Source organism: Leptidea sinapis, chromosome 10, assembly GCF_905404315.1.
Source record: "Leptidea sinapis chromosome 10, ilLepSina1.1, whole genome shotgun sequence".
NCBI lineage: Eukaryota > Metazoa > Arthropoda > Insecta > Lepidoptera > Pieridae > Leptidea > Leptidea sinapis.
The window spans coordinates 9947290-9973493 of record NC_066274.1 but is presented as its reverse complement, the minus strand read 5'-3'; the positions used below and the strand labels follow the sequence as shown (position 1 = coordinate 9973493).

At 37.8% G+C, this 26204-nt stretch overlaps 3 protein-coding genes across 3 annotated transcripts; all 3 read right to left on the bottom strand.

The window, feature by feature from the left end:
- Positions 1–687: 687 nt before the first annotated feature.
- On the bottom strand, positions 688–7115 carry LOC126966601 (uncharacterized). The gene is made up of 2 exons (XM_050810759.1): positions 4630–7115; positions 688–3821 (listed from the first exon to the last, which is right to left on the bottom strand). The coding sequence occupies exons 1-2, from the start codon at positions 5064–5066 to the stop codon at positions 3146–3148; spliced, it is 1113 nt and encodes a 370-aa protein (XP_050666716.1). The 5' UTR covers positions 5067–7115; the 3' UTR covers positions 688–3145.
- LOC126966647 (interferon-inducible double-stranded RNA-dependent protein kinase activator A homolog A-like) lies at positions 6405–12887 on the bottom strand. The gene is given in 7 exon segments (XM_050810809.1): positions 6405–6431; positions 7122–7193; positions 7195–7252; positions 8320–8437; positions 10747–10900; positions 12009–12182; positions 12639–12887. Coding segments are annotated over 7 exon segments (606 nt in total). The 5' UTR covers positions 12642–12887.
- Positions 12888–17739: 4852 nt separating this feature from the next.
- Positions 17740–25690, bottom strand: LOC126966646 (putative gustatory receptor 22c; the record flags this gene model as incomplete). Its single annotated transcript, XM_050810808.1, has 4 exons — positions 17740–17828; positions 18752–18841; positions 24040–24108; positions 24797–25690. Coding segments are annotated over 4 exons (1113 nt in total), but the record flags the coding sequence as incomplete, so codon positions are not given.
- Positions 25691–26204: the final 514 nt, after the last annotated feature.

Below are 26204 nucleotides of genomic sequence, written 5' to 3'. Positions count from 1 at the left end.
GTAACCCTATTAGTAATAAATAAAAAACAAACATCAATATTTTAGTCAAAATAAAGAACAAGAAAGTATAAATATGTTTTCTAAATCACTATTGATTTAACGACTTAGTAGTCGTATAGCCTATATACTTAATAATGAATCTGAGGCACACAATATGGTAATTTAAACTTAGTGTTGTTTTCACTATAATGTGCTCTGCTGATAAAATTCCTTTAATAAATAAAAATTAAATTTAAACTATGAAATCTTATTAATCTCTTTAAACAGAGCTTGAAGAAGCAACAAAGGTTCTGTAATAAATGCCCATGATGCTTTTAAGATAAAAAGAATAACGCTGAATGCAAAAAAATAATGCTGGGAAAGTTTCCGGTTTTCTTCTCTCTCAGAGCGCCATTTGTTTCTGTAGCGGTGGTAGTGTTAGAAGTGACATCAAAAAGAGTTCTGAACGAATCAACTTTGAGAAAATAAAAGCTTTTTATTAGGAAACTTTACTAAATTTAAGATTAATAATTAATACCTCTTCCGGTGGCTGGAATGCGTCAGGAGGGTTATCCTGGAGGGCTTGCCACATCTTGTATGCAGCCTGTCGTTTGGCCAGCTTCTTAGATTTCCCTGTGCCAACCTCTCGGCGTTTCAGCAAAGTGCACACCAATGTAAATTGACGCTCGTGAGGAAGACCTTGGAACATATTGACAATTATTTATCACACTTAGATCATTTATACGTCTAGATTGTCTCTTGCTGTTAGACAACTGATAAAAACAGACCAAGTTTAATAGTTTGGTGTTCTTTTTTTATGATTATAGCTGATGCTAATTAATATGCCCTGCCCCTTACAATGCAGTGCCGCTCAAGATTCTTGAAAAATCTACAAATTCTGAGCGGCGCTACAATTGCGCTCGTCACCTTGAGACAAGATGTAAGTCTCATTTGCCTAGCTCCGCCCTTCAGACCGAAACACAGTAATGTTTACACAATACTACTTCACGGCAGAAATAGACGCCGTTGTGATACCTATAATCTAGCCGGCATCCTGTGCAAAGGAGGAACTGGTAAAAAGTGTGCGTGACAAGCTACGCCTTATACTCGCAATATGTATGACAGTTTGTGTTAGTGTGCTTACATTAGTCAAAATAGAGGATAACTTTAAACTCAATTTTTTTCTACGTTTTCACAGCTGTCATAGTCTATCTAGATATTATTTAAATGATCCAAGGATAGAGAGTAATATTGTGATTGAGTCACGCTACCCAAATACTCGAACATTGCGCGGTGTGCAAATCTAGTAGATTTGCAGATTGTTTGTGCCGTCGGACTGTTAGATTTTTACGAAACTTTTACATCAAACACCTCAGGTTTACAATCAAAAATACTACTTGTTATGACATAGTTTTTTGTTATAGGTAATTTGTATGTTTATAATACACGAAATTGCTCCCCGCTTATCGCAGCTATCGCGCAGTCCTATCTATCACGTAAGCTTAAGTCATCATTTGATTTGATTGATACTTATTATATTTTGATAAATAAATGATCTTATGTAGTAGGTTCTCTGACACTACAATGATAATAAATGTAACTGCAAAATTCAACTATGTATCCACTTAGATTTTTTTGATAAAATTAACTTACTTATTGAAAATATTATCAAAAAATTATTTTACAATTAGCTGTTCGCGCTACTTGGTCCGCTTAGACTTAAATCTATTTTGACATGTTCGTATAAGTAAAGTTAATTGTATGTCTAAAGCAGTGGCGTGCATTGGTTTTCTAGCAAGGTAAGCACTATACATCTAACTAGTCGTAGAACCGCGCTCTAGTCTCACAGTACTAGGTTTTGAAATCTACATACTGGAGTTGTTTGTGTTTCGCATGTAGTTTCCGTACCATAATATGGTCAACCTAATATTTTAGTTTGTGTCATTCGAGGAACAAGTATACCTTAAACTGCTTTCTTATTTTATCTCTATAGCTTAAGAATGCGTGTTTATTTAACAAAAATTATTTGTTATTAAAATTCTAAGATTACACATATTTTCATTTTTACCGCCATCTAGCGGTAAACACCCATACTGCAATCATTTACTGTCAAAGCTAAAATTTCATGCGTTTATGGTAACATTTATACCTTTAATTATTATTGAAAACTCTAAATAAAGTAATATCATTTTGAAACGTTTGTGGCGTCAAAAAATAACTTTAAACTTAAATCACAGAGGACTTTTGTATAAAGACTCAAATAATATAATTTTTTTGAACTTATGAACTCAAAATAGCACAGTGCTGTCGCCTTCATAGTTCAAAAAAATATTATAAATTTAATACTATCCTTTAGCTTTTCTAGATAATATTATTATACCTACTTGATATATATATATATAAATTCACTTTCCTCCTCTTTTGCCGGTTTTTTCGGGCTGTAAGGCTAAGGACTCACGAAGCGGTTTTCACCCGTGTCCGCCGTGGTTGCGGGCCCGCAGCCTTTGTAGAATACAGATATTTATGTAAAAAATTAAAGCACATTTCACGACACGTTTTACGCCCGCGGCGTGTGCGATTGTTTGCGGGTCCCGCTGCACCGGCGGCCATCTTGTACCGCGCGTGGACAGCGGGGGGCGGGGTAGGCGGTTAGAAATCCGACGCCATTTTGCAGTGACTTGTAGTTTGCGTAGTGACGCGTTCGTGCACATTTGTCAACAAAATGGATATTGATATTGAAGTCGATCTACTAATTACTTTGGTTCAAGAAAGGCCAGTTGTATGGGATAAGAGCTTAGAAGAGTATAAGTACAAGAACTTGACACTCAAAGCATGGGAAGAAATCTGCGATATTTTAAATAATGATTTTGAAAATTTGGACGAGACAAATAAAAAAAAATATGGTAAGTAAGTTTATTTTTAAGGTACAATAATTAGCTTTATTAAATTTGTGACAATTGCCAGCTTAAGGCTCCGCTGTCACTCATAAAATATTGTTGAAAAACATCTCTAATGTTATTGGCTTGTCTTCCACTGCGTATTGATGGAGGTATTTGTATACTCTCAAGATTATGAGTAAAATCTTCTTCTCTAATATGATGGCCGTCTCGTTTTCGTACAAAATTGTGAAGTATGCAACATGCCTTCACTATTGTGAATTAATATTTTAATTGATAAAGGTATTGATTGATACATCCAATGCACGATTTAAAATTCGCCATTTGTTTGACAAAATGCCAAATGCACATTCCACGTATCTTCGTGCTCTAGATAGGCGATAATTGAATACCCTTTTTTGTACACTCAAAAATTGACCACCATAAGGTCTCATATTTTGATGCAACCCAAACGCCTCATCGGCTACGAATACATATGGGACAGGTGGCAAAGTAGATCCGGGTAGTATTTTTTCATTAGGTAGTTTGATAGAATTGCTATTAAGCGCATTCCAAAGAGTAGTATTTTTAAAAATGGTTGAATCAGCATTACTACCCGGGGCTCCAATGTCTACAAAAACAAAGCAGTAATCCGCATCAACTACGGCCATTAACACAAATGAAAAAAAAATCTTATAATTGTAGTAAGTTGAAGCACTGTTATCTGGTTTAATTATTCTTATATGTTTGCAGTCTATTGCTCCGACACAGTTAGGAAAATTTGCGTACTTGTAAAATTTTTGTTTGATTTCTTCTAAAAGTTCTGTAGTGATTACCGGAAAACATTCAAACATTAACACCTCCCATAATTTTTCACATGTCATTCTTACAATTATTGATATAGGTGTGTGCCCAATTCTGAATGTGTAGTGCAAATCGTGCATTGAAGTCCCACTTGCTAGGTATCTGAAATAAATAAGTTTACTTAATTACGTATATATTTTTTCAGGTAACATGATTATTAAAAAATGGAAAAATATTAAAGATTGCTGGATGAAAACCAACAAAAAAGTTGTAACGGAAACAAAATCTGGATCAGGAGCTTATAAAACTAAAAAGTACATATATGATGATCAGTTACAGTTTTTGAAGAAAAATATACCTATTGAAAATACCTCCTCAACCTTAACAAGCGGTGCTACAACTGAACAAACTACTACTAACACTAGGTACTACTGTTGCATCAACATCAGAAGGTTTTGCTACACCTACCACCTCAGATTCTTCTCAAGCAGGTGTTAAAAGAAAAAAAAAGACGACGCCGAAAAAGCAATAATAGAGATGTTGTCTCACCGCGAAGATAGACATTTGTCATTTTTTCGAGGAGTTTTGCCTTCATTGCAAAATTTTGATGAAGTAAAAACAAGACGATTTCAAATAGCAGTTCTACAAATTATTGATAATCTTGCTAATAATCTTCCAGCATTGCCATCTTATCAATATCCACCATTTAATTATAGTCAAGAAAATATCGGTTATCGTACCTATTCTACTTCCGAAAGCAATACTACCCAAAGTCCACAAAATATTCCATCAGTTTCTTCAGTCAATACTGATTTGTCAGATGATGTGTATTTTCAATACAGAAACATTTTCAATTTTACCACTTATATCATTAACACCTGACGCAAAAACTGGGGTACCCCCTATGTGTATGTGTGTGAGTGGTGTATGTTCGTACGTGCGTGCGAGTTATTAAAAGAAACTTACATACCTTAATGTCACTGCCAACATTTCCTCTGGTGATATGGGATCTCGCATATTAGTATGTTGTTTTTGAAGAGCAGTTTCTGTTTTTCTTAAAAGTTCTAAATAACTACATACGGACATTCGAAAATAATTAGAGAACTTTTCTTCATCCTTCTTTAAGTCATTAATAAGAGTAACAAATAATCCATAACGATCTCTTTCCGCAATCAGTGGATGTATCCAGAACCTTTTAGGCCTTCTTTCTTTAATTCTTCTGTGAAGGAAGTATAACGCAACAGCTCGTTTCTGGTGTGTGTCCATGACGGTCTGGAACTCAACTGATCGTTTAACCGCCCGTCTGGCGATTATCAACCGCCAAGTTTGCGAGCGATAATCGCAACCGCGACGGCTGCGTAACCGCACAAAACTCCGGTCTCGTGAGTTTTGAAAATAAAACTCCATTCCGCCACCGCAGCGGGCACGGGTGAAAACCGCTTCGTGAGTCCTTAGCCTAATTTGTTTTGGTTACAATAACATTAGTTATGGGCCGGTCGAACGGTAACTTTTCACCAACACAAGTATCCCAAAAATGCTTGAACATTACTCGTTAAAGTATTGGTCTATTAAAAGAAACAATTTTTTATCTTATTTATAATTGCAACCTGTACGTATATCATAATCGGCACACTTATTTAAGTTCTCTATTACTTATATATTTTTAAAACCCAATACCTATTTTAAACACAAATCACACATCAACTTTTTATCACAGTAAAACTTAACACGGATGACAGAGTGAACTATAATAAAAATAAAATACTAATTATTAATCAATGAATATACCTATTTACTCTAATGATTCTCACGAAGACAAAAAAGCGAAATAGCGATAAACTCCTAATATGGAGGGAGTGAGACAGATGTGGGGTAATCGGTTTATCTTGCTACAAATCGTAGGTATGCATGAATATCGTTTAACTGTGACCAATACTTTTCTAAATAAGATCATTTTTGGGACTGCCTACCGCATGAATGTAGTATGTATCTAGGAAATATTGAATATAGAAGTTTGGTTATAGAATAACGGAAGCAAATGAAACTTAATGAACTTTATTATTTAATATTTTATTTTTATTACATATTGAGTATTGTAAACTGTATTTATTTATTTTATTTAATACTTTCATAACGAGGTAGGCAATGCCTGAAGGCATATTTGGAATGCACGCCCCTGGTCTAAAGTATGACCTTTAATTATATATTTGGTGTTTGTTAATTGGGCTAGTTGTTAACTAGATTTTTTTAAGGAAAAGGAGGACAAAAGAGCGTACGGGTCAACCTGGTGTTAAGTGATCACCGCAGCCCACATCCTCTTGCAACACCAGAGGAATCACAGGAGCGTTGCACAAGGAAGGTGTCCTTAAATGCCGGTATTTTAGAAAAATGTACGCGGGTTTGTTCTGAATGTTCCCATGTCGTATCGTCCCGGAAACACCGCACAAGGAAGCTCATTCCACAGCTTTGTAGAACGTGGAAGAAAGTCTCTGAAAACCGCACTATGGCGGACCGGCACACATCCAAATGGTGGGAATGATATCCTAGCTTGTTGCATGTCGTTGTGTTGTGTTCAAGTTAACTTCTCATCGAAAACACTTCCCCTATAACGATGGTCTGCAATCTTGAGTATTTGGGGCTTCACCTGGATGGCAAAGCCAAATTGTTTGTGAAGAAACTGTGTGTCATAAATAGAGCAAGGCAATATTAATGCTCTATGAAGCGAGTCTGGCCACATCCGGAGTATTACTGCAAAGCAAACCATTTGAGTGTCTGCAAAACAGTTATCTTGAATATTCGAACAGCGGTTAAATGTACTGTGAATGTACATTACTTTGACGTCCAATCGAGACATGCTTGTACGCCGGCAACACTCCTGTGGGACGCGGTGATCACTTAACACCAGATGACACCCACATCCCCTTCTTCTATAAAAAATTGAACAGATCTTTGAAGACCCTAGGACACTACTGTGCTTCTGGGTGTCTGACCAAAGTACACAGGAAAATGTGGGCTCCTGTCCACTTTACATATCAAATTATGAGAGCATATCAAACAAAACTAAAACTAAAAACATTGTGGTTTAGAAGGGTAGAAGCAGTAGGAGGCTCCTTAACTCGGGATGCCGGCTAGATTATGGGTGCCACAACGGCGCCTATTTCTGCAGTGAAGATGTTATGTGCAAACATTATTGTGTTTCAGTCGGAAGGGCGCCGTAGCTAGTGAAATTACTGGGCAAATAAGACTTAACATCTTAAGTCTCAAGGTGACGAGCGCAATTGTAGTGCTGCTCGGAATTTTTGGGTCTTTCAAGAATCCTGAGCGGTACTGCATTGTAATAGGCAGGGTGTATCAATTACCATCAGCTGAACATCCTGCTCGTCTCGTCCCTTATTGACATAAAAAAATAGAAGTGTTATCGAGCAATAGATCAAATTTGAGAGATTCCAAACAATAACTCACGTCTATTAATATTATCATCATTCTCCGCGTGGTAGGAGGGTGGCGGCCAGAACCTTGACATGCACAACTCCTGCAGCCAGCCAACTGGATTGCCCATCAATTTGTCCTCAAATGAAGTCACCACATTGGTACTGTCCAAATGAAAATTTATTCATTAAATAATATATCCTACCAGTTTTTTTACTTCAAATTCATTTTTTATTACCAGATGACGGCTATAAGCTTGTAATATATGGAGATAGCCGAAATACACCACGTTTTAAGTAACTGTTCGCTTTCAAACTTAGCCGGATTATACTTCGTAGCCAATCGTCATGATGTTATTCCTACTATGTCAAATGACTGCATGTTTCATACTAAACTAAATTTCAATTTTTACTTAGGCACTCCCGTCTCTTATTACATAGTATTTACATCCTATTTGAGAACTAGCAAAAATCTTGGATTTTATTAATTACTTTTTTAGTGATTATTGTACCAAATACTCAAAAGTAACCTCTTCTCGGTTGATTGTTATCAGAGGCAAATGTAAGGGTGTGCATTAAAAATTCGCATCCCGAACTCGGGGTACTAAGGGTTTTATTTTATGGAGTTTTTTTTTTTAATTTGCGTTAGGACTTAGGAGTTACGTACAACGGATCAAGCTCATAGAACAAAAGAAGATTGTGTGACGGTGAAATGAAACGTTTTTCAAAATTTTGTTTTATTATGACTGTCTTTCTTGGAACTAGTATAAGGTATAAAAAAATTAAAACAATGAATATTTTCTTATCACTACAATGTCATATAAGCTAATCAGTGGACAACGACTTCCACCTAGTACTTGTCTCCCCTATCCCCAGTTTGTTTTATAAAAGCCGGAGGCGCAGAGGGGCTGTCACTCCCGCAGCACTGGAGACACACAGGCCGGAATTAGTCTTGAAAACTTGTTGTAGTGTCAAAAGCAATGCCCAAACAGCATTCCACACCCTTTTCAAACATAGGTAACATAATAACCTCAAATAAAAAAAAGCTCATTTAAAAATAAAACGACCCTTCAACTTAAATTAAGGATGCTAATTTCTAATGCAGACCCCTGCAGAATATCAAATTCTTATGTAGAACTGAATAGCGTTTACAGTTTACAATGACTCAAAAATACGTAATGCATTGCTTTCAAATTGATTCCTTACAAATTTCTTAATTAAAATAAACCTACGGCTCGGGTATAGTTCCATTGGGGGGCTGGTCTGCTGGTGCGGCTCCAGTGAGCTTATCCAGCAAAGCCTTAGCTGCTGAGTGCTTCGCTTCCTTCTTTGACCTTCCTGTGCCCATTGCTGAAAGTATTGAGGAATATATAGTATTTAAATATGTTTTGTGTTCATATGTACAACACTTAGTAACAACTGTAATACTCTTGTGATACCTGTAGTGTTACAAGAGCGCCCAACATGTGCCTTTTTGATGTAGTTTTTAGACTAAAAAAGAACCCAGAGTTGTAGAGCCAGTAAAAAAACTATGTAATAAAATTATTAGCACTATAATTGTGGACCAAAGCTCTATCAATTACAATTTATAAAAATTGGTGAGGTTAGTTTGTGTTAGAACAGTTAAAACAACGCACAAGCCAAGCGTAGCGTACCGCAGTAGCGGCCAGCGAGTGCCAGAAACTAATTGTAGGCGTTTTACTTTCTTTCCTCCCCTCAAAAATGTCATTATTTGAGGTTACGTTATAATGCTTTTTTTTTTGGAACACTGCATTACCTTGTAATAAGAGTGGTTTCGTTATAATCGCGGACTAAAGCTCTATCAACTACAATATTTTTACCTCCTAATTCGTGCTACAGGATACTAAGTCCAACCCTAGAATTCAAAGCCATATTGGCTCCTAAATTGTACTAAATAAAATTCTACCAAAAAAATTTAAACTGCACTGCAACATGTGCTTATCAAAAATATAATTGTTTTATATTGGTATTCTGTTAAACAGGACTGCTATTCCATTAATAAAACTGCACTGCTACAGTGTGTTCACTGCAAAATAATTTCGCCATTTGACTAGCAGGTTTCCTAGATATTAGCAGCATTTCCACTGAAATTTTTGGGGTTTCACTTAAAAAGGTTTAACTAATATGAATGTGGAAGAAAACCCTCAGCCCCAGTCAGATATATGACCAGTGTCAGCTTGCTAGAGCCACCATAACATAGTCTGTGCTAAAGGCTGTAGACAAATATTCATTATGAATTATATGTAGGTATAAACTCTTAGACCCGGTTTCCACCAAAGCGGGGAGGAGATGCGTTTTGATAATTAATGAATCAATCGATCAATCGGAGAGGAGAGGACATGTCTCATTTTTCTTTTGATTGTGCCGCGGGCGAGCCAGCGGCGCGGCAGAGAGATGTGAGATATAATAATATGTAGACGGGCGGAGCGGCGCCGCCGATCGAGCGACCCTTTCGCCGCACCTTCTTCCCGAGGCTCGCACACTTTTCGTTCCTTACGTATTTTAACCGACTTTAGTAGTTTAGCGAAGTATTAACTCACAAAACCCACTAAAAAGGAGGCAAAAAATATTAACAAGTAAATAACCATAATATAGTCGGTAATAAAGTGTTTGTTGTTATTGATGTCTGTTTTTATTATTTTTTCAGTTAAGTTTGTTTGTTTGTTTCCTCAACCTCAAGCAAATTAAAATATAACTTTTGTAACAACATGACACCTTCTTTTCATTGATATCGGTTCACTGATTCTGAGCTCTCACAGCTCACATCGCCTCCATGCAGAGCTCACATCTCCTCCCTGCTCCTCATATCCTCTCCTCTTTGGTGGAAACCGCTCCTAATGCAATCATTTTATGCAAATCTTTTTTAAATTTATTATACAAAAGATAATATTATTATGTCTCAAATATTATAAAAATTGTTGAATTTATTTAAACAAGAATTTATTTAGAATTATATTTTATCTCTTTTATTCTGATACCAGTCAAGGCTTTTAAGGAGATTTTGTCAAATAGTGGTGATATGACAAACAGGGTTTTTAGTTTTTTTGTTTTTTTTTCAACACAAACTTGAGTCTTCTAGCAAAATCGAACAAAATTATAATATACAGCATCACCAGTGCTGTCAGGGGTAAGGGAGTATTAGGTTTGTTTTGCTATAACCCGTTCTTCAGCTTACCGAGTTGCCCTAGCTCTATTGAATGTTGCATAACTGTGACCAGTACTTTATCTAAATAAGTTGTATGAAATGCTGTTAGCTTTGAACATATAATGCAGAGACTGCCTACCGCAGGTATTTGGTATCTAGTGTGAGGAAAAATTTAATGAGAAGGTGTATAATAAAAGTTTTGATGTAGAATAAAGAAACCAAATTAAACTAAATTAGCTTTAACAATTATAGTCTTATATTTATTTAGGTTCTTAACAAAGTAGGACTGCCTAATTGCCTATATAGCATGCAAACCCCTGAGTGAAATGCACTACAATTGTTAAGGAATTGTTTTATGATGAGGACAGTATTGATTGGAGAGTATTGATGACAGTTGGAAAACTGATGAGGCTAATTTGCTTATTACACATGAAACAGACATTTACTCCTAATAGATTAGATAGACATCTAATCTATTAGGAGTAAGACTTACCAACAACATCAGCAACAGTGACCCTGTATCTAAATGTTGGCTCATGGATCATTCCCTCAATCTGCACTAATTCATATTTAGGCATTGTTCCACGCCGAGCTAGTAGTTCCTGTAGGACTGACACTGGAGTCTTTAGAGGAAGGGACTCCATTTCCTAAAAAATAATATAAGCTGTAATAAGTAGGGATTATTTTATGTGGCCATTTGGTAGTTATATAAATTCTCAGAAAATAGATCAAAATATTAGAAATATCTAGTTAAACTTGCTACACTATGTTACATTTGCTTCCTTTTATTGCATGTAAGTCTTCAACAAATGAGTTTTTTTATATAAACAATTGCAATAATTATCTAAATATTAATGATTTAAGCATATTCAAATAGCCCTATCAGCATTAATACCTTACTCCCTAAATCCTGCCATACTAGATGTTTACCCAATTTTAATAGATGACACAACTGATTGATGAAGCTGGGCGTCATCAATAGAGCACGGCAATACTTCAAGCCGGCCCACATTCTAGCGCTCTACAAAGCGCAGGTCCGGCCACACATGGAGTATTGCTGTCATCTCTGGTCTGGTGCACCCCAGTATCTGCTCGATCCATTTGACCGGGTGCAACGTAGAGCAGCTCGAATTGTCGGGGACTCAGTGCTCTGTGAACGGCTGGATCACTTGGCGTTGCGTAGAGACGTCGCTTCATTGTGTGTCTTCTACCGCATTTATCACGGGGAGTGTTCCGAAGAGCTGTTTAACCTGATTCCTGCCGCCGAATTTCACCATCGCACGACACGCCACAAGTTAGGATATCATCCCCACCATCTGGATGTGTTGCGGTCCTCCACAGTGCGGTTTTCAAGAAGCTTTCTCCCTCGTACTACAAAGCTGTGGAATGAGCTTCCTTGTGCGGTGTTTCGGGGACGATACGACATGGGTACCTTCAAAAAAAGCGCGTACACCTTCCTTAAAGGCCGGCAACGCTCTTGTGATTCCTCTGGTGTTGCAAGAGAATGTGGGCGGCGGTGATCACTTAACACCAGGTGACCCGTACGCTCGTTTGTCCTCCTATTCCATAAAAAAAAAAAAAAGATTTTGTCACTGAAACTTACAATTTAAGTTGCATTGTTGGTACAGTTTTTTCAAGTTATATTATAATAATATCTATTTATAAGTTTTAAATATCAAAGTCACTGACTGTGGGCCACTTAAATTATTTACTTACACTATTGTGCATAGTTTAATGAGTGAATGTAATACATACCCTTTTAGCAGCTTCGTCAAGAGGCAACCTTTCTATATTATTGGGAGGTTTGGGTCTAGCCGGATAGCGGCGCCTTTGTCCATGAGGAGCATGTTCACCATCAGGACCAGCCACCATGCCATATGGCACTTGGTGGATCACCCCAGGCTGGGGATGAACTATACCTCCATCCAACTATAAAAGAACCATTCACACTTCAAATGTTTAAGCTGACATATAGAGCAGTTCCAGTTAGATATTTTCTGTTAAATATCAAACTAAATGTATATAAATATTATATTTTATTACAAGAAAAGTGTTCAAGTGCAAAAACCCTACTGCAAGTAAGATTGCAAAGAAACAAAATAATGTGGTGAATATTCAAGTTTATGACAGAAAAATATTTTATTTTAAAAGCTACAACATTTTCTGTTATAATTGTGTTAGCAAATTCTATAAAACTATTTAAATATATACGTGTGGGAACATCACACGTGAATTATTTAATTGAATGACATGGCCGCCCCGTAGCAAAATGGCTTCGGAAGTTCCGAGTCGGCACCGGTAGTAAGATTTTAATTGTCAATTAAATAGGCAGAAAAAAATCAGTCGAAGGTTTAATTAAATAAACTAATATTAAAAATTACGAACCATTCTGTGTGTGTGTATCCTGTCCACAATTACTAGAAAGTGGAAACCAGTAGCAATAACCACAGGGCACACCAATAACTCAGGGCGTAAATTATAATAAGGCCTACACTAACGATAACACTTTTAATGAGAATAATATTAAAATTAACTGTTTTTGGACAAATAGTGTATAAATATTTTTAAAATCACGTAATATTCCTAATTCTTGAAGCCGAATCCCAAACTGAGGTTGGAGAATGGAGAATAATTGAGAATTGAGAACAAAGAGAATATAATCACTACGTTCTAGTTGAGAAACTTAAATTATTAGTGTTCTGTGGTTAAATTACAGATTAAAGAATGCAGAGTAGGTACTTTAGTGTCTACCATAATAACTATATGTCGAGGTCTTAGAATATTAAATATTCTAAGGTCGATGTCGACGTCGAGAGCAAAGGGGATGTAAATTGTAGGTAAAATGTGTGCAATTCATACGTGGTAGAAGTGAAACGTAAAGTGCAGCTGCTTCTTCTATCGAAGAGTGAACAATGTAATAAAATAGTTCTCAAACAGTTTATTCGACTGCTTTAAACCCTACCGTAGTTGTAGAATGTTACAAATGCAACTTCAAAAACCAATATAATAGAAATGAAGTACTCGATCTTCTTTTGTCTATTCACAACAATTGGAAGACAAACGGCTCGAGAAAAGAGAGGTGTTTGAAAGAAATGAAACAGCCAAAGATCATATTTCCGTAAGATTTAAAATTCTTGTTGTGGTGTATTGAATAAGCCAACAAGAAAATTAAACAAAATAACTTGTTACTGAGAAACGGATCTGGGAAATAAACATAGTGAAACATACCTACATACATATAATAATAACGCTCAGAACGATAGTTTCATTCATATTTCATAGTTCCTGTCAATATAGAAGTAACATTATATTTTATGTGTGCGTGACCGTCACGTACTTACATTCGCCAACACGCACACAGACAGCCAAATAATATAATAACAATAGTAAATGTGAAGATCTTTGGGTGCAGGTTAAGATTTTTAGTGGCAAGAAATGTAAATTTCTTAAAATCTGTGTTACTTACCTACCACCACCCTTAACTCAAAATCTACTTAGTACATATATTAACAACACCACTGAAATCATAGATAAAAAGATAAAATACACGTTAATAGCAGGTGACTTCAATATTTCAAATATAATCTGGGAACAACATAGCTCTGGTACGTATATTTTACCAATTTTAAATAGCAATAATAATATACAGAATTTACTCTTAGATTTCTTACAATTGAATGACTTCAAGCAATTAAATTAAATTAAGTATAAATTGTAACAAAATAATTTGGACTTAGTTTTATGTAATTCCGAAATAGTAAATATTAATGAATTTTCCAACCCTATAAGTAATGTTGACACCCACCAATGGTATCTGCATGGTGGGTACCATTAGAAATTTCTTTTGCAATTCCATCAATATGGTTGATATACAGAGTCTCTCAATAGACATTGACGAATATGTCAATGTCGGCGATGCTATGTCCCAAAAAGTTTTTCAATTGTAAGTCAAAATATTAGAAGTTTAAATAGTAATTATGAAGAATTTTCTGTCCTTCTTACTAGACTAGATATTACCTTTGTCCTCATTATCCTTACTGAGGCCTGGTTATCTGAAAACTCAATCATCCCAGAAATGAAAGAATACACATCTTATCATACAAAATCCCAATTAAATCAAAACGATGGCATCGTCTTGTATATGAACATGGTATAAGTACATTCAAATGTCTATGAACCAAATGATTGAATAGAAGCCAACTTCCTAATTACGACAATAAGTAATGATTTAGCAGTTATATCGATTTACAGGCCACCATCGTTTGGAAATCTAGATTCCTTTTTACAATCTCTTGAGAAAATCTTGTCCAGTCTTAAACAATTTAAAAACATTATCGTAATGGACGACATGAATATTAACATAGTATCGGAAAAACTCAACATAAAATCTTCAGAATATATGGATCTATTGGCATCTTATGGCCTTCTTAATACACATACCTTTCCAAAGAGAGAATTAAATTGACTTGATCACTGTTTTGTTAAATCAAAACGCAAAACTTCTACAGTTGTTTGTCATACAACCCTAACTGACCACTTTAGTGTCATGCTATCGTTACCTCTCAAAATAGCCAGTAGAACGAGAATAAACTCAACTTTCTCAAAGACCAACTATGAGGCTGCGATCAGCGACCTTAAGCAGATTAATTGGGAAGAAATCTTCATTACAGATGAACCAAATGACTTGACAAACATGTTGCTAAATACTATTCGAGAAATCTTATTGATCCACACACATGAATATAAGCGAGCTAGGTGACAGGTAGCCATCAAACCTTGGATTACACCGGGACTTTGTACATATATGAAGAATCGAGATGAACTACACAAAAAACTCCGAAAGGATCCTGAAAACTTATCTCTTAATATAACATATAAACGTTGTCGCAATACATGTAATAATTTAATAAAAAATATTAAAAAACATTATTTTGAATCAGAATTAGCAAAAGCCAAATACAATGTCAAAAATCAGTGGGGATTAGTTAAAAAAATGTGTAATTTAAATATCCAAACTAAAGTCCATCGGAGTTATTATGCTCTAATTCAAACTCCCAAGCTGCACTGGATAACATTAATAAGTATTTTGTTAATGTTGGTAGTAATTTGGCTAACTCTATCCTGCTTAGGAAACACACAAATGAGTTGGATATTCCCGAATACTTACATGATTCTCTATTGAAAGTAAAGCGTCTGACGGGTCAACTAGTTAATTTTAAAGGAAAAGGTTATCTACTTAATCACAGTACGATACTTTTATTCTTTCATTAAAGCTTTCATTAAAGCACTGCTGAATTGTTTGAAGAATATTGAAGAATCCTGAGCAACACTGCATTGTAATGGACATGGCGTATCAATTACCATCAGCTGAACGTCCTCCTCGTCTCGTCTCTTAATTGGTGGATGAAGTGGTGATATATCTTTAGTTATTTCATTATTTTATTAGGTAGCATTTTATTTTGACAGTACGTTAAGCGATAAAGAGCAAGTTAATAGAACAATGATCAGAGGGCCTACCATCAACTTTTAATAAGCGATGCGAATCTGATGCAGTTCAGTTTAGGTACCTAAACTGAATCACTAAAATTCGTACCATGAAGTGCCTTTTACTGAATGGCGTTTGGATCGCTTATGAAGAATGAACGAAATAAAATTGCGTTTCGAAACCTAAAATGATATGATGTAAGCGGTTTTTTTGCGTAGAAAATACTAAAAATATATTTTAAAATTGCGCAATTGCGTCAAATTATAAACCATTAAGCCCTTTTTATACTTATTAAATAATAGTAATATAAATAAATATAGTTCTTTGAATTACAAATTAAATTGTTTGCTTAGGTGTTTTCGTAAAAATAACGAGTTATGAACGCACCTCCATTGATGTTTGATTTGACAAGACCACAGAGTACATTTTTTTTAATTCGTTCTTGCGAATAGGCTATAGCCCGGGCCCTTACTGCCTCGTCTTTAGTTTTTTCATTTTTGGTATTAATTATTTTCAGTATTTTGTTTTACAAAAAAAGTTTTTTATGCTTTCACTATTTTTTAAAAGTTATTAACAACACGATTCACTTTCCTCTAAGTAACAACTTTTTTCGAATCGGCCACTTTGGCAAATAAGCTATCCAGTTTAGGTTGAAATAACACCTCATGGTACGAATGAATGAACGAACTAAATCAGTTTGCGATTCATCTTTGACATTCAATTGACATCATTGCGATTTAATCAGTTGATTTGACGTTAACCTAAATAAGTTAGCTCTAATCGCGTCGTGGTACGAAATAGCAAAGCAGTTCATTTTAGGTTGTCAATTGAATCGCAATAAGAGTTCATAGTAGGCCCGCAGGCCACATTTAGACGACTTAGACACCGGCTTATTAGAGAATGTACGACGGAAGCCGTACTGGTCGCTAATTAGACATTACACGTTTATATGAACTTAAAATCGTTGAAATGAGCGTAGAACTAACCTCTATTTTGAGCAATTCACCCACACTAACACAAAGTGTCATACAAGTCGCGAGTGTAAGACGTAGCTTGTCATGCACACTAAATTAATATTGGCCTGTTTTTATCGGTGGTATAATAGCAAGAGATTCTATCTGGATGTATAAATTATCTAAGGAGAGAAGTGTTCCTGACGCACCAGTGAGCGTTTAGCCTTACGGCAGAAGATGGGTTGGACCGCCTCGAGTTTATCAATAATGTTGGTTTGGTCGAATGCAAACCTTGAAGAGAGTTCGCTTGCTTCTGAAATTGATATTTTACTGTGCCTACCTATTAAAAATAATTATGATACATACTTGTTCCTGACGCACCAGTGAGCGTTTAGCCTTACGGCAGAAGATGGGTTGGACCGCCTGGAGTTTATCAATAATGTTGGTTTGGTCGAATGCAAACCTTGAAGAGAGTTCGCTTGCTTCTGAAATTGATATTTTACTGTGCCTACCTATTAAAAATAATTATGATACATACTTGATTTTTTATGCGAAACGGACACATCCCTAAACGTGGTTTATTTCAAAACTGATGTGCGCTCATGCCGACTGTCGGGTTGCAATTAAATAAATGGCCGATTTGCTCTGAACTTAGCCATCAATGTGCCAAGAAATGCCAAAAGGGCGCATGCTTTTTGTGATTAACAGGACGATTTTGACTGGCGTCTTGTTAAAACTACGAGACTACCAAAATTTTGGCTACATTTTTAAATTAAAAATTGTTTACAATGTGTTTGTACAATGCACTCATGAGTCCCTTTTGAATAACCACAGCGACGTGTCCGCTGCGTGTACTTACGTTTTCTATACCTAAACAGGGAGTGAGACAGGCCTGCCGAAACAGTCATTAATTACCCACAAACTAAAAAAAAAATATTTTATTGGAAATTTTAAATAAATATAAAAATAATAAAGACTTATAATAATTAACTTATGAAAGAAAATCACAAATAAATGTTATAATTATTTATTTTCTTGTTATGTGTATATATTATGATAGGTAGCATTAAGTTGTAACTAACCGTCTCGATCAAATTGAACCAGAATTATCATGTACATTGTCGCAGATGCTACAAACTGAAAATGATATTGTATAATTATTATAAAACATTTAAAATAATATATAATGATATAGTTAAACTGTAGTTATATTTCAAGTCAATGTTATCGTCACCTTCACGGAGTTGCAAGAGAGAATGGGCGGTGGATCACCACCATCAATCTACCATCAAGTGACCATGCTCGTTTCTGTTCCTAAGTATTCCACAAAAATATCATGTCAACTGTCATATATTGTGAACTTAAACAACTGAATAAGCGATGTAAATACAATATTATGTAATTCATGTATCTCGGAACAGGTACCAACTTTTTTTATGAATTAAGGAACGAGACGAATAGCGCATTCAGCTGATGGTAATTGATACGCCCTGCCCATTATAATGTAGTGCTCAACCCTCAGGATCCTTGAAAAACTCAAAAACTATGAGCAGCACTACAATTAAGCGCATTTGCCCAATAGTTTCATTAGCGACGGCCGACGTCCTTCAGACCGAGACACAATAACGCTTACACATTACTGCTTCACGGCAGAAAAAGGCGTCGCTGTGGTACCCATAATCTAGCCGGCATTCTGTGCAAATAAGCCTCCCAGTGTAAATGCCCTAAGTCGCCTCTTACGGACATCCTTGGGCCTGGGACTTCTCTATTGTTTTTAAGCCCCAGGGAAGCACAGAACGGCACAGCTAGTTTGATAAATTAATCTACTCCACGCGAATTATTAGCAGCAAAAATTCGATATCAGTCTTGCCATGTATAATCTCTTGAATTAACCGTATTTTGTCGAGTTTTCACCCATGTCCTCTTTCAGGTACCATAATTTTCCTGCTTTACTTCTGTTTAGTTAGCAGCAAACCCATTAACTCTTTACAGTTAACAACACCGATCAATGTTTGGCCCCCCAAATAAATACTCATACGTAAATTTCAGTTTATACTTACATTATAGATAAGTGTCGCGTCTAATGGAAAATAACCACACAAGTTAATTTCTACAGATTGGTACATGATGAGTGTTGAAAAATGTTGCACCTGGTATAAAATTTAAAAACGGTTAGACATGTCTGCGACATTGTGAGTCAAGCAAATATGGAGTACGTAGCACAAGAACCATCACAATTATTTCTGCAGCAAAACAGAGGTTCGATTCGTCTTAGTAATTGGTTACGTGTGGAGGATGTAAATAGTTGCAGGTGTTATTACAGATACATAAATTTTTATATCTGAAATCAGTGCGACCTCCACGAGTGAGTGATATTGTAGTTGTCAAGAGTGGTACATATTTATTAGTATATAGGGAAAAGGAGCAAAATTTCAATGTCACGCGCCTCTTATTACACAAAGGGTCTCGTGAGCGCACTATCCAACACAGGACCTATTCAATCAAAGTCGTGACGTCGCGATTCAAGAGCGGCCAACTCGTCATATTTGTCATACAAACGCCCGTACGTGATTAGGGCGTTTCAATGCACCTTTGTTTTGCCCTGTACTGCCCCGGGGCGTAAAAAGAATAGGGTAGTCCTAGGTCCAAGGGTGTCGTAAGAGGCGACTACGGGCTTTTTGAAAGTGGGAGAGTCACGCTGCCGTCTTATGACGTCAGCACAATCGGGCCAGACTCGTCCGGGTTACTTACCATACTCGCACAGAATACCGGCGTGAAGTAGCGGCCTAGTGCCGCTATGCTTCGCATAGGTTAGTGTCGAAAACCGGAGGCCATCCCTTACCCCCACCCCCTCCCCCCAACAAAATATGAGAGCGGTCCATAAAGAGATATTACCCCAGGAGGGTACCGGCTCTACCAGAGCCGGAGAATCTCTCCCCGAGCACTCTCATTCGGGCTGCCCTTCGTATTATGGGGTGGGCACATCCCGATGGTTACCAGGTCTTTGTCGACGCCCCTCTCGGAACGTCTGATCATTGCCTGGTCAGGAGTGTAGTGCCTATCCGACGCCAATGTCGCAGACCACCAGCGACCCGCCGCGTTTGGCACTACAAGTCAGCAGATTGGGATAGGATGCGTTCCTTTTTTGCATCCTACCCTTGGGTAGGATGCAAAAAACAAAAATATGAGAGCGGTCCTTAAAAAGATATTACCCCAGGAGGGTACCGGCTCTACCAGAGTCGGAGAATCCCTCCCCGAGCATTCTCGCTCGGGCTGCCCCTCGTATTCTGGGGAGGGCACAGTACCGCGTATACCTAAGGACAAACAGGACAGCAACACCATGGCACCCCGCTCCACGCTTAATGTGGACTTCTGTAATATCAGGGGAATTCATTCCAATTTAAACGCCGTCCACCACCACCTTGAGACGGCGCAGCCAGCCTTGTGGTTCCTTACTGAGACGCAGATATCTCGACCTAGCGATACGTCATATTTAACGTAACCCGGGTAAAAAATTGAGTATAATTTCATGCCTCATGCCGGGGTATGTGTGTGCGTTAGGGAGGATATCTACTGTCGCCGTCTCGGCAATTTTGAGGGTAGGGACCTGTCTACTCTCTGGCTCTGCGTAGATTTAGAGGACCGCCTCCGCATCTATGCGTGTGTCTACAGGTCCCATAGTGGTAACGCAGAAACGGATCACCTCATGTGCTGCGTTCAAGCGGCATTTGATGACGTGCTTGCTCAGATTCCCTCCGCTGAAATCGTAGTCTTGGGTGATTTCAACGAGCATAATGCCGAATGGCTTGGATCACGTACTACAGACTACGCAGGGTGAATTGTGCATAATTTTGCAATGGCGTATCCCAATTGGTTGAGATTGGTTGACATGCCGTCCTTATTAAATCTTCTGCTGACTACACATCCCGATGGTTACCAGATCTCTGTCGACGCCCCTCTCGGAACGTCCGACCATTGCCTGGTCAGGAGTGTAGTGCCTATCTGACGCCAACGTCGCAGACCACCAGCGACCCGCCGCGTTTGGCACTTCAAGTCAGCAGATTGGGATAGGATGCGTTCCTTTTTTGCATCCTACCCTTGGGGCAGGGTTTGTTTCCCTTCAGATGATCCTAGTGCCTGCGCCGTTGCAGTAGCCGATGTGATACTGCAGGGCATGGAAATTTTTATACCAAGCTCTGTAGTACCGATCGGTGGTAGATCACAGCCCTGGTTCGATGCGTCAGTTAAAACAGCATCTGACTGCAAAAAACAGGCGTATCGAACTTGGGTTGCAAACTGAACCGAACTGCAAAGTTCTGAAGAGGAAATATAACCGTGCCTCCAGATTTTTTAAGCGGCAAATCGCCCGTGCGAAATCGATGCACGTCGTCAAAATTGGCGAGCAGCTTTCGAGTTACCCGACCGGAACACGCAAGTTCTGGTCGTTGTCGAAAGCTGCTCTTTGTAACTTCAACCAGCCGTCCATGCCGCCGTTGCACATGAGTAATGACACCCTGGCCCATACGGCAAAAGAGAAAGCCGATCTCCTGTGCACTCTTTTTGCCTCCAACTCGACTCTTGACGACAACGGAAAAACACCGCCGACCGTCCCGCGGTGTCAGAGCTCCATGCCTGAACAGACAGATACAGTTCCGACAGAAAACTGTTAGGCGAGCTCTGTTTTCGTTGGAAATCAGGAAATCGAGTGGGCTGGATGGCATTTCTACAATCGTGCTTAGAACGTGTGCCCCTGAGTTGACGCCGGTGCTTACGCTTTTATTCCGGCACTCTTATTTAAAAGGCGTAGTCCCTGATTCATGGAAGTCAGCCCTTGTCCATCCGATCCCAAAAAAAGGAGACAGTTCGGATCCGGCAAACTATAGGCCTATTGCTATTACCTCCCTGCTCTCCAAAATCATGGAGAGCATAATTAACCGCCAGCTCTTGGTATACCTTGATCAACGACCGGCAGTACGGCTTTCGCCATGGTTGGTCGACTGGTGATCTTCTGGTATACCTAACACATAGATGGGCGGCGGCTATTGAAAGCAAGGGGGAAGGCCTGGCAGTTAGCCTGGATATAGCGAAGGCCTTTGATCGTGTATGGCACAAGGCGCTCCTCGCAAAACTTCCATCATTTGGGCTTCCCGAGAGCTTATGCAAGTGCCAGCTTCCTCACTGGGTGCAGCATACAGGTCGTTGTCGACGGTTATTGCTCGAATCCCAAGCCCGTGAACGCTGGAGTGCCCCAAGGCTGTGTGCTATCTCCCGTTGTTTCTTCTGAATATCAATGATATGTTGGACACCGCCAACATGCATTGCTATGCAGACGACAGCACTGGTGATGCCGTATACTCGGTCCATGCAGGTCTCTCTCGGGAAAACGTCGACCAGTGCCGGGAGATACTTGTGTCGATTCCGATCGAGTCCTCTCTCGAGAAGGTCGCGGAATGGGGTAAGTTGAACCTCGTCCAATTTAACCCCCAGAAGACACAAGTTTGCGCGTTTACCACTAAAAACCCCATTCATCTCCGCTCTTCGAGAACACTTCCCTTAAAGCCTCGCCTAGTATCGGAATACTGGGTCTCGAAATCTCGAGGGATTGCAAATTCCGTGGCCATCTGGAGGGCAAAGCCAAATTGTCTTCGAAGAAACTGGGCGTCATAAATAGAGCACGGCAATACTTCAAGCCGGCCCACATTCTAGCGTTCTACAAAGCGCAGGTCCGGCCTCACATGGAGTATTGCTGTCATCTCTGGTCTCGCGCACCCCAGTATCAGCTCGATCCATTTGACCGTGTGCAACGCGAATTGTCGGGGACCTAGCGCTCTGTGAACGGCTGGATCACTTGGCGTTGCGTAGAGACGTCGCTTCATTGTATGTCTTCTACCGCATTTATCACGGGGAGTGTTCCGAAGAGCTGTTCAACCTGATTCCTGCCACCGAATTTCACCTTCGCACGACACGCCACAAGTTACGATATCATCCCCACCATCTGGATGTGTGGCGGTCCTCCACAGTGCGGTTTTCAAGGAACTTTCTTCCTCGTACTACGAAGCTGTGGAATGAGCTTCCTTGTGCGGTGTTTCCGGGATGATACGACATGGGTACCTTCAAGAAAAGCGAGTACACCTTCCTTAAAGGCCGGCAACGCTCTTGTCATTCCTCTGGTGTTGCAAGAGAATGTGGGCGGCGGTGATCACTTAACACCAGGTGACCCGGCCCGTACGCTGGTTTGTCCTCCTATTCCATAAAAAAAAAAAAATTTTAGGCACCTGGTGCATTGTATCTATGTTACTACCGTAGTAGAAAATACAAATTTCAAGAAACAAGTTCAGTATAACCCTTCAAATATCTGCTATTTTGCAAAAATTTTACCTGGCCTTCGACTTTCATAAAGTGCGTCTAACAGGCAGTCCTCATTATAATATAATTGTTCTCTTTTATGCACAGTTTTAAGGACTATGGAAGACAAGATCGGCGATTACATATTGTGACGCTTTTTAGAATACCGACCTTATAAGACCTTAAACATCTGTTTTGCTACGCCCGAGTTTGTGTCGATACGCGTTTAGACCAAAGTAATAATTTTAATTCGTGTTTAGTTGCCGCTTAAGGCCATTGTATGTACCAACAAGGTAGGTAGGTTTTCTCCGTGTAACTGTTCTTTATTGAGTGAATAGCAATACTATAGATAGTATACTACACAGCAATGTTATAATATAATTATTGTACCTCAATATTCAATAGCCCTACAGATATTATAGATGATTTCCGGCTTATAATAAACCTTGCAACGATAACCAAAGTATCGATAGTTCGACAACAACAGCCCGTACGCACGACGCGAGCCAGCGGCCAGCTCCGCGAAATATATAGGGGAGCGCGGTAGGTGCGGGGACAACGTCTCGCTCCGCCCAGGCACTCTAGGCTGTTGGCAGATACAGCACCCTTAAAAGAAGACACCGTCTACGCGTTTATTTACCGATGTCTAGAGTTGCTTGTACACTTTAGTTGGAAACAAGTACTTCTAGAATTTGCATGAGAATTGTTACGGTGCAATACATTTGTCAGGGCTAGCATAACGGTTCATCTTGGGACTTTATATATTCTTCATTTAGCTCGTATCCAGCATGCATTTTTGTTTCCATTACTAAAGCTGCATCATATGGCTTAGCTCGAATGAAACAGGCGGATTTTTCTTCATTTCACAGTCAATCATTATTTTAGCGACCGCTACTGTTAAAACACAACATTTTTGGTATCCTTTGTCATTGCTTATCGAAGTACATTGTCAGCACCCTATACGAGTGTGTCCCTGAATATAAACAGTACAAAAATCACATACCTCGACAAACCATCGAAGATCGAGTTTTTCTGTTGATATGTTGTGGAGTAATTGGCCAATTCTTTGTGCCTGCAAAATAAATTAAATATTATAACTAAAACTTAAATTAATATAGTAACAATGTTTACACTAGAATACCCTTTATCGCAGATATGAAATAATATTATTTAATATAATGATTTAGTTAAACTAAATGGAAATAGCGAAATAGTTGAAAATCAATTGAAATACTACAGCGAATTTTCTCATAAATTAAATCCTTACTAATTAATATTATGAATGTGAACGTAAGTTTGTTTGTTACGCTTTCACGCCTGAACCGTTGAACCGATTTTGATAAAATTTGTACAGAGATAGACTAGAGCTTGGTAAAGAACACAAGCTTCTTTTTATTGCAAAAATATAAATGGAGGGATTGAGAGAGGGGATGGAAGTTCGTCATTATTGAAGATCACACCATGAAATTTTGTATTAAGCAAATTGATAAAAAGTAATTTATAAGTATTTGTTCGAGCATTTTCAAAACTTCGGCCTACATGGGGATGAGATAGGAGATTAAAGTTCGCATGGAAATACTTTTGAAGAGACTGTACACATTGACAAGGAATATCTAGCGCCGCCAGCAGCGGAAGAGCAGTTTGTATGTGTAATATTATTATGCAAAGTATCCCAAAAAATAAAAGTCTGCCCAAAGTAACTATTTCACAAGGACAAAGTCGCGGGTTAAAAACTAGTATATTAATTAATAGCGACTTACTTCATTTTTTATCAAACTCCCTGAATATGCTAATGAATATATTTTTATTAGCTGGTATATCGTCCACACTGTACCATCAGTAATTTCGTAGATTGAAATTGTGTTGTTAAGTAATATATAATGGTATACAGAGTGAGCTTCACTGACCGCTGCATGGAAACATTGCAACGTTGTCATGAGGATTGGCCATTGGAATGATTGATTAATATAAGTCTTCAACTCAAATGCTTTTATATAAACTATTTCCATCTGCCTTAAAGTCATATTTTTCATTTTTGGTTTAACATTTGTCACTCCATCACCGGTATCCATTAGTTGGCATTCGCAGTAGAGGTTACGCAGTATTGAAACAATAATCATCACTAGAGTTTGATAAAAAATAAGATAGATGATCTGTAATACGTGGGCCATATTAAATGTTAATCCATCCAATAACTTCTTCCACAAACTGGTATTGCTCATACTAATTAAGCAGACCTGAACAATTATTATCAACAAGAACATGATGAACCATGTATTGATGAGGAAACGCAAATTTTTGAGAATCACTTGTCTTTTATTCGATGAAGGCATAAGCTCCCAAGTAGTAACACACAAATTCAACATTTTCATATACGAAGATCGATATGTATATACGAAATAGTATGCAGAACAACAAAATATAACAAAAGTGGTCAGTTCGAGAATGTAATTTAGTTCTGCTGCAGATTCATTACTGTATGCTGATTCATCAGTACCCGAAAACAGATATCTAAGATGTAGAATAAAGAACGTTAACAGTATCAATAATATGGTAATCGCACTCAAAGAATTGAGGTAAATCGAATTTGACCGTATCTTGAACATCTGTTTTGTCTTGGAAAACTTTACTTGGTAGGGTGATAATCCGATAAGCGAAGTGATTGTACAAATAGGATAAACAATATTTTGAATTTTGACATTTTCATTTTTAAGATTTCTCAAAAAATTTGTAAAAATCATAATTAAAAAACGTTGACACAAAGTGGTTTGTTAATCGATTGAATTCAAATATCCACACGTCTTCCTCAGTAATGTTTTGAATATTTTCTATGAAAATATTTAGAGTTCTACGCTATTACTTTTGTTAACATCAGCATGTTATCCTCAAAACACCATAACTATCGGAAAATAATAATATATTATGAAGTGTTATTGAGAAACAAAAGTGTTCTGTGATTGTTATCTATCGTTAGATACCATCGCTACTTTGCTTTATGAAACGATATTAAAATATATATTCACATCGTTTTAAATGTTTACAACAAAGAGTCGAAGTATTTTCAATAAGTTCATAATATTTTTTATCATATAACATTACTTATAATTTATTACTTAAGTACTTAAAAAAAATCATAACAAAATATATTTTAATAAGTATTTCGTTTTG